Here is an 11,468-nt window from a genome sequence, read left to right as displayed (position 1 = left end):
ACAAAAAAATTATGCCATCTTCGAAATCATTACAGAGATTTATAAAAATATAAAAATATAAAAATATTATATAAGAGAAATATTATGATAGCGATACTTTATTTCTGTGTATAAATAAATAATGTATAGTAATTCCATACGATATGGCATAATATTATTGGTTCGGTATAAAACCAGGTTGATGAAATGGTGTGCTGCGTGCTATACACTATACGCTACTATATCAGTGTTAATGTTTAACGTCTTTGGTTCTACGCGGTCTTCCTAGTTTATTGTATCTTGCATGACGTTAGATTTATCCTTGTTAGGAGGGCGTGCAATTTTCACGATCTCCATTTGCATATTTTCGTGATAATGCCAAAAAGGAAGAATCAAGCTCTTATAGATTCTGATAGTAGTGGCAGTGCATCAGAAAGTGGCTCGGACTTGGATAATGTAAATGATATAACCTTACATAAAAATCTCATATTGTATATCTTCTGTTTTACACATATAGTTAACTTGATTGATCAAATCAAGTTTAATAGTAATATATACTATCTTAAAATACCTTCTGTACCTTTGAGACATATTATGAAAAGAATATACAAGCAAAATTTACTTTACATAACCTGTTAGTCACTCAAATAGTTCATTTTTAATTTATAAAAATTTACACTATTTTAAGCTTAAATAGGAAAGAATGTATATACATTCTAGTTTGTATAGTAATCATAAATATTTTGTATGTCATATATTTAACAAATTATTCTTTTTATTAAAAACAATTGAATTCTAATTTTGAACTTATATATATATATATGTGTGTGTGTGTATATTTGAATCAGGACTTATTATCTCTCGCCAAAAAAAAGAAAGGCAAAGCCCAAGATGATTCTCAGTCTAATGAAGAAACTAGCACTACTAGAAAAGATAATAAACATGATTCAGACACATCAGATTCAGATGATGATTGGGGTGCAAAAACTGGTAAAAATAAAAAGAAGAAAGTGCCAACTAAAAGAAGTAAACGTAAAATGACAAAGTCTAGTAGTGAAGAAAGTGCTAGTGAAATAGAGCCCGAAAAGGTCTCTGAACCAGAAGAAGGTAATTAGCTGAAATCAGCACCTATATTAATATTTTGTAAAATTATTTTATAATTCCATAGCATTATAGAATAACTTTATATTTTCAGGTGAGGTTTCAGATTCGGATGCCAGTGTTTCTGACTCTAGCCAAGAAGAATTTAACGATGGTTATGATGATAAATTAATGGGAGATGCTGAGGATCAAGCAAGACTTGCCCAAATGACAGAAAAAGAACGTGAACAAGAAATTTTTAAACGTATTGAACAGCGTGAAATCATGAAAACAAGATTTGAGATTGAAAAAAAATTGAGAATGGCTAAAAAACAAGAATTAAAAAAACAAAAAGAATCAAGGAAGAAAGAAAAGAGTGCAGAGGAAAAGAAAGTTGACAGAGCCCCAGATCCTAAAGAACGAAGCAAAGATCGTAAAAAGACAATAGAAGAAAAACAAGATAAAAAGTTCCATGCAATGTCTCTTCTAAAAGCAAGACGAGAAGAGAAAAAAGAAAGAGGTAAAATATTAAATAAAAAATTATTGTTTATTAAATTTAGATATACTTCATTTCTCTTTTCTTATTTAGAGGAGAAAGAAAAACAAAGGATAGAACAGCAGCAACAGCAATCAAAGGATATTGAAGAAGAAGAATTAGAAGATGACCATAAAGGAGGAGCAAACAAAACAAAACTTAAAGCATCTGATATTTATTCTGATGATAGTGGTTCATCAGATAGTGGTGAAGAAGAAGAAACTACTAAACCATCGTCTCATCGCAGATCATCTTCAAGTGACAGTAGAGATACTGATTCTGATACTGATAAGAAGTTGGTGACACTAAATCTTTTTTTCAAAAGCATTAGTTGAAGGTTAATGATATTAATAATCAAATGTATTACTTTACAGATCTATTACCAGTAATAAAGCCAAACCGAAGAAACCAATATATGTCAGTACCAAGGAAGATCTCAACAAAATTAGATTATCTCGTCATAAAATGGAAAGATTTGTACATCTACCTTTCTTTGATAGAGTGGTGCAAGGTTGTTTTGTTAGGATTGGCATTGGAAACAATAATGGAAAACCAGTATATAGGGTAGCTGAAATTAGTGGTGTTTGTGAAACAGGAAAAATCTATCAACTTGGTGGAACTAGAACAAATAAAGGATTGAAACTAAGACATGGAGCTCAAGAACGGGTGTTTAGATTAGAGTTTGTGTCAAACCAAGAGTTTACTGAATCTGAATTTTTCAAATGGAAAGAAACTTGTGCTTTGCAAGGAATATCAATGCCAACTTTTGAAGAAGTTGAACAAAAATTAAAAGACATTAAAGAAGCTTTAGTATACGAATTCAAAGAAGAAGATATAGAAAAAATAGTGCGAGAAAAGGAAAGATTTAAACAAACTCCATATAACTATGCAATGAAAAAAGCGCAACTTATGCGTGAAAGAGATGCAGCTAATTGTAGAGGGGATGACGAAACTGCCAGTCGGCTTAACCAAGAATTGAGTGAACTTGAAGAACGTGCTTCCGAACTTGATAAAATGCGCACTGCAACAATATCTAGCATATCTTACATTAATGATCGTAACCGAAAAAAGAATGTTGAAGAAGCCGAAAAAGCAATCATGGTAAATTAATAACACAAATTGTAGAATATAAAATTATTAAGGTATGATAATTTTATTAATCTAGTATGTATTTTTTATATAATAGGAAGAAATTAAAGCCAATAAAGGTAGAAAAGTTGATGATCCATTCACTAGGAGAAGTACTAAACCAAGAATGGTTTTTAAACCAGAAGATGAAGAAATATCATCTACCGCTCTAGTAAATGATAAAGCGAGTCCTCAACAAACTGAAGTAGTAGCAGTATCTAACGAAAAAGAAAATAGTCAAGAAACGAAGAAGAAACAAAGTACTGAAGATTTATTTAATGCTCACGATTTTGATATCACAATAGACTTAGAGGTACCAATTCCAAGTAAGTCCTACAAAAGATTCGTTTTATGTCTTTTTGTCAGTAAAAATTTAAGGTAGTTTAGTGTAAAATATAAGTACGTGTTATTTCTGCTTTTTTTTTTAGATAATCCCGTTAGTGTATTGCCGAAACCTATTAATAATATCAAAGATACTGGACCTCGACGATCTTTAAATTTGGAAGATTATAAGAAAAAACGAGGACTAATCTAACGTTTTATTAGCTTTAGAAGTAAAAAATGAGTCCTTGATGATCTGATAAATTCTGAAAACAAGGATGAAGTTTTGTAACAGTTGACTGAGAAACTAGCTTATGTATAGTTCTCGTATAACATTATTTTTTTGTTATAAATAATGATTCCTTTTTTATAGAAAGAATATAGATGGTTTCTACCATATTATTCTATTTAGAAAGACATAATTATTGTATTCTTTACTAAAGAATGCATTTCATTGTTCGTTAAAATATTTTTTTTTTAAATATTATTAATAAGTACTTAACAAAAGAGTATTACAATTTGAATCATTTAAAGACCTCATAATTGCATTTGTTTTCCTCTCTCAATAATAAATCATTTTTTACCTTTTAACTAAAGTAAATTGACTCGTTCTCTTTTAGAGAGGAAATAAATTCAATATTGAAAATTAATAATCAATAATTTTCTAATACAAATATTGAATAGATAATTTTAATAACAAAAATCGTTATGGGTCATAAATATATCAATCATGATTTGCGTATATTAATATGTGACATTTTCCTATGTTCTGTATGTTAAAATAAACATTAATAAGCGACCACCTGGTGATAAAAAAATTTATACGAATTTGAATTGGTTTCTAATTATGTTTATGATGATCAATTGCTTTATATGAGAACATTATGAAGACTATCATACGTATAGATATTTTTTTATTCTCTGCAGTGTTCTAATACTGAAACTGCAAACTACTGCCAATATAATTTGGCTACACAAGCTTCAAAATATGGTTTACTACAAAAATTTGTAAATATTCTCTAAACAATTCAAATAATTTAAATTACTAAATTCTTATATATATACATATATATATATATATATATTTCTGTACGAAATAAGGATAAAAGAATATTTTTAGATGTATACTTTTCTTATGTCTAGTTAATCTGATTATTGTTAACTTTAATCTATTAAATTTGATAGATACATAACAAATGTATTATCGTATAATATGATTTTTATTGATACTAGAATGATTAGGTATCTTGCTGCATCTTCTGTCCATAATATTGCTCGTTAGACATAATCATAAAGTTGATATCTTGAATAAATAAAAATTTGATACTTTGTGTTAAAAAATATCCATTTTTTTGTAATTATGCACTATTAATTAAGGAAATAGATTAATTGAAAGATAACTAATTTTAAGGGACAAATTTTTATATTTCATGTATTTATTTCAAAATAAATGTTACTATACAAAATTTTATTTATCCAAGATGTCAAAAATTATTTAATATAATTTATAAAATTCAAAAATAGTTATATAACCTGATAAACTATAACATATATGAATATCAAGTATTAATTAGAATCATTACTATCCAAACAGAGCATGTTTGCTTTTATCAAAAAATCTGCCAAAATTGTACATATATGTACCTAAACAGTACTATTAAAAAATTTTAGAAAAATTCTTATTTTTATTTATGTAAGGAAAATGATACAATTTACATTTTCAGAAACAATCACAACTTACTTAAATTGTGTGTTAAGTAGAACAAATTTTAAAAACTTATGTTTGCTTACCCAAAAATATATTAAGAATTAAACTGAGATACTATGTTCATAAAAAAATACTCAGTTTTTATATTAGACACAATAAGTTATAAATTAAACTTTTATATATGATTAATGACTAGACTAAATTAAGATATATTTCAATTATCTCTATATGAAATGTTTAATTCAATATAGACTGCTTCAGTATTCCTTTATTTATAATTTGTTATGTTTATATACCGTAATCTTGTTTATTATTTTAATTATATTATGTATTATAAATTATAATAATCTAAGACTTTTTAATTATATCAAAAACAATCCTTAAATGTATTTCATATGCTTTTAAACTGTATGATTGGCAACAATATTGTAATAACATACATGTATATGTATAAATGTACTTACATTTCTTCAACCAGATACTTCATATAGTATTTAATTGTATTTTTGGTGTATCAAGACATATATACTATCTAAGAAAAGTATATTTATGTCAATATCATAATTTATTAATTTCTGTGCTTCAAATAATCATAATGTCATTTCTTAAACATAAATATAACATTACATTAATATATCTGCCATATACATTACTTGAAGCATCCTTATCAAATCTGGTTTACTTAATTTAAAAGAGATAATATATTTTTCTTATGTTAGTAATATTTTTAACAGAAAAATTCATTATGTTGATTTAATTTTTACCGATAATTACCCGAGGTTATCGGCAAATTGATGTGCTATACGGTTCGAAGTGTTTTGAAACTGTCAACTACATTGCGCGTCGTGCGCACGCAAAGCAAGCGGCATGCGCACAGAACGACGCGCGACGTCTATATGCGATCGCTTGCATGCCGCTGCCCATATAAGGTAATTTCCCCACGTCCCATACTATGATTGGTTGGTATGACCGGCAGGTCACATCGATGATTATTTTCCACAGATTACCTATTATAGGTCCTTAGATGGTCTGTATAATTGTTCTACGACACCAAAGAACTTATCAATTGTTCTTATCCATAAGATAGTCCGAGAAAAAATCGTTTTCTAGACAAAATGGAATGCTATATAAACGACCGGCATGACCGCATCACTCAACGCTTGCGCACTGGAACAATCCTACCGGTTCCAAAACAAAGTATACGCTTGTATGTATTTAATTCGTTGATTTACCATGGAAAAGGATAGACTGCTCGAAATATACGATTTGTTAATCAATTTTCATAAAAAAGGTATCGGTCTAATCAATTATGAATTTTTGTTAACCAGTGATCGGCCAATCAAGACAAAGTTAATCAGAGTGCGCGCGCGCAGGCGTAGGGATACAGGATTCGCAGAAAGCTAGCTAAGAGAGGAGCCTCCCTTCCCGTTCGTTCGTGAGCCGCGACCCCCGCGACTGGACACTGCGCCTATCCAGTTCCACCAGACCGAGGCTCTCGTGAAAGTGTAGGTTAAAAGTGCTTGTTTACGTGATTCTTCTCACCGGCTACTACATCACGAAATGGTAAATATCATACTGTGCATATATCCAACTTCCAAAAAATGTCAGCGATCCTTCGGAAACCGGTACATGACTTACTTTGTGGTTATGGCCGAAGCAGACGCGCCGGTCGCCATTTCTGTCCCGGCAATACGCCGCGAGAACAACTGCTTTCTTCTTTTGGCCATACCAATCAACCGATATCATTTAGTCTCAATTATTTGTTCGAAATCGTTTGTGCGATCGATTTTCATACCTCTAACAACAAACCAAACATAATTAAAATCTCTTACGTAGGTGCATTTTTATGTGCCAATCGCGATTCCTTGCTTCCAGGAAACGGATGATTCATTTCCAGTTTCACGATACGATAGTCAAACACTCGAAGACCAACTGTGATCGGTGACGGAAAAATGATCGTATATCATTGATGAGTAAAAGCTCGCGGTTGTGTTGTAACGTTTGTCGCATGGCAATCGTCTCCGTGAATTCCTTTTCAGTTGTGTTTAATTACAAGAAACGAAGAATTGTTTGCTCCTTTAGTAGAAAGATGTTTTCCCGCTAATGTAGCATTTTTGATGGTTAGTCTTATTTTTTTTTATCACATGCTTCAGTTTTATGTAAACTGATAAAATATTTTAGACTATTATAATTTCTTCGATCAAAACAAAATATAACAAAAACGCAAAAATAACTTTTTTTTTTTTGCTTAATTTTAATAGTGCCGATCATAGGACTTGTTCCTTTCTGTTCCCGTATATTTGACATCGATCTTATTGAACGCTATAAAATATATTTAAGTATTGTTATCGGCATGTAATTTCGCCCTCAGTTCAAACATTTCCTGAATTTTGTCGTAATTGCCAAAAATTTATGTAACAAATAGGTTATGCCAGATTGAAAATTTGTACCAATTTTCTCGTGTGATGTCGAAATATTGAACTTATTATCGATCAGCAACCGTCTATTCTCACTTGCATCGGTGTATATATTTTAACTGTTTAATTTTGAATCCACGTTATCTCATTTTGTTTATTGTACTCTGTTACTACACGTTTGCAAAAATGAGCATTCCCATAAAAATTGTATGCAATGTAAATTTCGTATTTCTACGAGCGTGAATTAAACACATAGGAACGAAATGTGCAATCCATGACTTATATAAAGATAAGCTTCTCATATTGTAGAATAGTTTCATTTTGGTATTTTCGTTCAAATAAAGTATTATTTATTAATTGCAATTATATTCCATATATGAAAGCTGTTGTGAAAGTCGCAGTTAATAAAACTGTCAGTGTTTTTTTTCAAATATCTTTAAGCTTTCTTTAGCAATTAAAGATTCATGTTCATAGAACGATTAGTCATGTGTGCGATGCATCTATCGAAGTTCCGGAAGAATTCATTAAGTAGTCGCGTTCCGTTTCCGGCAAATTGGCGACAGAAAATTAACCATGTGAAACTGGCACAAGTAGTAACTACCGTTCTCCGAATACATTTTAAATATTTATGCTAGCTACCGATAGACGCTGTATCCTTGGTAATGAAGAGCTGAGTTTCCTTGCGAAACTAACCCTCTCCCACTCTTTTGCTTCGAGGATGACAGTGAACTACAAGAGTTCTGGTAGAGAGGGAAAAATTCAATGAGCCCGTAAGGAGGTCGGTTCTTGCAGGCCAGTGACTCTCAAAGTTCACTGACGCCTTCATAAACGTGATGAATAAGCTGATTATCCTTAGCAATGCGATGATTAATTTTACTTGGTATTCCTTATTCATAATCGTCTAACCTTTTCTCTTTCGTATTACCATTTAAAATGTAGCTATTAATCTTCTTTAATTAATTTATTTCATTGCACTTTTCATCATGCATTTGAGATCCTCGTGAAGAAAACGCCTACCATTAGAAATCAAGGGAATTGGGGTAATTAGAATCTAAAGCGAGTGAAGATGGCTGGATTTAAACATGTAAACGAATCAGATTTGTCGACAGATTTTATACAATTTACACGTCTTCGAGTGATATCCTACATTTTTTGTAGTAAGGATTGAATATTTACTGTCCTTTTAGTACCGTTAAATCATTAAATAATATAAAGTTGTACATGTAAATGATTAGTATACTCAGCAGTTAAACAATCGACCATGTCGCTCCTCATCGGTGAATCATCTTCCGTTTGACCTTGTGCCACACACAAGAGACGTTTACAACAACGCCCTAGAGGGAGCCAAGTCTGGCCCTAACCGGCATCCCCTGTCGTGCCAGAATATCGACCGAGGAATTGCATCCTCCATCCACTGGCTATCCTCCAACCACGTTACACTTTTCGTCGAACCCTTTTGCACCCCATTCGACCCTTATGTTCATTATGCCGAAATAGACAAAAGCTTTAACCATTCGTAAAGGATGTATTTACAATGAAACGTGGTCACTAATCGGAAGAGGCGAATTAATTTTACATTATTTCTTATATATATTTTTATTTCTATTTGATTATTAATGACTTCCACGTGTATAGTAATCGTTATAAATAATAATATGAAATAAATTTAGTTGAATCGTCATTCTGCATAGTCAAGATTGTTTATTTTAGTGAATAACAACGTTTTAGCAGGTACGTAGGAACTACATAGTTGATCTGGCAAAGTGTCTGTTTTATCTTCAAATATCGAATTACGTTTTACCCGACTAATTTTAGCGATCTTGCAATTTCTTGTTTATACCCGTGAAACTGTTTATTTTGTCACGATTCCCTGCATTCATTGCAAGATAACCAAAGATTTTTTTCACAATTACGGATAGATAGACTATTAAATTGAAAGCGCTGATCCTAGACGAAAGGCTGTTTCAAAAATAACTTATCCCACTTCGAACTTTTTACTCTGTGCATGTCGCCCATCTGTGACGTTACCTCTCTTTCTGCTCTCCCTCTCTCCTTCCTTCCCACTTTTCCCTATTCTGCTGTCTTCGTCAGAATCTCTATCCGGGTGTCATGTTATGGTCGTATTTCACAAATTTCCACAGAGTGGAAGAAACATGCAGTCGGACGGACCTCCGTACCGTGTGGCACGTGCCCGAGAGCAAGGGATAACTTTAGAAATGGACGTCGGATCTCTTTTAGCATCGAATTCGTGCGTGGGAAGACTTTATTTCGGTACGTCCCCTACGTTTGTCCGCGAAATAAGCTTAAACGGCCAGACTAACATGACGTGCGTAATACTGATAGTACCGATACTGGCACAATCTCATCGTCAGTCAACCACTTCGTCATAACATCGCAAATGCAGAAAGATGTCCGACGCTCGTAATCTATGTTCGCACTAATGCTGAAGGAAAAAATATTACTTATCTAAAGGAATGATGTGGTAGAGTTAGGTGGGAGGTTGTTGGATGATAAATCAGCGATAGCTTGTAATAGACGGAACGCATAGCGAATGCATTATTAATTTCCATTAATTTTTAATTATGAATATTTCAATTACAATTGGAATATTTAAAAGAAAGAATTTCACAAACTTCAGAATTCGAATGAAATTTCATATTGTTATGTACACAGTAGAAATACATGTCATAAGTCGTAAAAAGTCTTACAGGTTTCTTGTCACCGATATCAATTTCAACGAGTATGATTCAATCTTATAAACAAATTTTTTTATCGGTCTCTTGTATGCAACCTTGTGACTTCATATTACACCTGATTCGTTTATACGATATTGAAGATTATATATTACTTAGAATTTTTGATAAATTTTCTATCTGTGAATAATCAGTTACTTTAATTATCAATCCTAATTTTTGAAAAAAGAAAATGTGTTATGTAAATATGTTGTGAGAAACAAGTAATGAAATGTTAAATATTAAAAATTGTTTGTTTCTTGTTTGTTTGTTTATTTAGGCATCTGGAGTAACAGTGGCCGATGTTTGTAAGACAACGTACGAGGAGATTAAAAAAGACAAAAAGCATCGATATGTAATCTTTTACATTAAGGACGAAAAGCAAATTGATGTTGAAGTCATCGGACCTCGCGACGCAGCTTACGACGCCTTCCTTGAAGATTTGCAGAAATGTGGTAGCGGAGAATGTCGCTATGGCCTCTTCGATTTTGAATACACTCATCAATGTCAGGGTACTTCTGAGGTAGTATTCTTAATATATAAATGGTAACGGATTGAAAATTATTAGTCGAAAATAGAGATTATTCAATTGGTTTTATTATTTTTCAGGCTTCCAAGAAACAAAAATTGTTCTTGATGTCGTGGTGTCCTGACACGGCCAAAGTTAAGAAGAAGATGTTGTACTCCAGTTCTTTTGATGCTTTGAAAAAATCCTTAGTTGGTGTGCAAAAGTATATACAGGCAACAGACCTTTCAGAGGCTTCTGAAGAAGCTGTTGAAGAAAAGCTCCGAGCCACTGACAGGAATTAGGAGTATTTCAGCAAATCCAAAATTATTAATATTATTGAGAGAAATCAAGTGAAAAACAGTACGCAAAATCCCTTCCCCAAAATAATGCTCTGTACCGTCGTCGCATTAAACGTTCACGTTTTTACACATTTTTCACGTTTAAACGAAAACGATTACTAAGTATTTGTGCTACATGTATTAGTCATTGGGGAGCGTAAACATTAGCAGAAAGGAACGTAAAAGGAACAAAAAAAAATATAAAGAAAAAAACACTTTTCATACTGCGAACGTTGTGTGAATCTGTCTGATATAATATTAATATTATACTATTATTATAATTATAAGATAATTGTAAAAGAATAACAGTTTACAACCAGTCAGGCAGTAAGAATGAAAACATTACACTTTTGTCATCGGCTGTATAATGTTTAAATTAAATTCATTTCATAATGACTTCTCGTGAAATCCCGTTAGTAAGTCCCATGTTTTCCTAATGTTGTGTCAATTGTTTGGTTTGTTATAAAAGTAAAGGTAATTAGTGTAATATCGTTTGTATATGATAAGTCATTCATCGTTTTATATATGAAATAAAATTTGCTTCTATTATTTTCTATAATTCTTTATATTGAATTGGAATGTAAAAAGTTTGTGTCTTAAATAATTTGATATACCACGTGATCATTATAATCTCTGGATTATATAATTAAATTCATTATTTTTAGTTATTAAAATTTTGTAAGTAATATATATATATCAGTTCTTATTTTTGAGTATGTTGC

General features: G+C 31.5%; 2 protein-coding genes across 2 annotated transcripts; both read left to right on the top strand.

Moving 5' to 3' along the window:
* The first annotated feature begins 206 nt into the window (after nt 1–206).
* On the top strand, nt 207–4,721 carry LOC100652308 (RNA polymerase-associated protein Rtf1). Its single transcript, XM_012319411.3, has 7 exons — nt 207–435; nt 828–1,086; nt 1,175–1,579; nt 1,649–1,889; nt 1,969–2,695; nt 2,781–3,048; nt 3,151–4,721. The coding sequence occupies exons 1-7, from the start codon at nt 355–357 to the stop codon at nt 3,255–3,257; spliced, it is 2,088 nt and encodes a 695-aa protein (XP_012174801.2). The 5' UTR covers nt 207–354; the 3' UTR covers nt 3,258–4,721.
* A 1,435-nt stretch (nt 4,722–6,156) lies between these two features.
* Nucleotides 6,157–11,142, top strand: LOC100643436 (cofilin/actin-depolymerizing factor homolog). Its single transcript, XM_012319407.3, has 3 exons — nt 6,157–6,314; nt 10,181–10,423; nt 10,510–11,142. Exons 1-3 carry the CDS (start codon nt 6,312–6,314, stop codon nt 10,708–10,710), a joined length of 447 nt encoding a protein of 148 aa, XP_012174797.1. The 5' UTR covers nt 6,157–6,311; the 3' UTR covers nt 10,711–11,142.
* Nucleotides 11,143–11,468: the final 326 nt, after the last annotated feature.

This window comes from Bombus terrestris, chromosome 2 (genome assembly GCF_910591885.1).
Source record: "Bombus terrestris chromosome 2, iyBomTerr1.2, whole genome shotgun sequence".
NCBI classification, from domain to species: Eukaryota; Metazoa; Arthropoda; class Insecta; order Hymenoptera; family Apidae; genus Bombus; species Bombus terrestris.
The sequence above is the reverse complement of the archived record's forward strand: the minus strand, read 5'-3'. Positions and strand labels throughout refer to the sequence as shown.

Coding starts and splice junctions, on each gene's coding strand:
- LOC100652308 (XM_012319411.3), top strand. CDS start 355: ATGCCAAAAAGGAAGAATCAAGCTCTTATAGATTCTGATAGTAGTGGC. Junction 2,696..2,780: donor AAGCCGAAAAAGCAATCATG/GTAAATTAATAA, acceptor TTTATATAATAG/GAAGAAATTAAAGCCAATAA. Junction 3,049..3,150: donor CTTAGAGGTACCAATTCCAA/GTAAGTCCTACA, acceptor TTTTTTTTTTAG/ATAATCCCGTTAGTGTATTG.
- LOC100643436 (XM_012319407.3), top strand. Junction 10,424..10,509: donor AATGTCAGGGTACTTCTGAG/GTAGTATTCTTA, acceptor ATTATTTTTCAG/GCTTCCAAGAAACAAAAATT.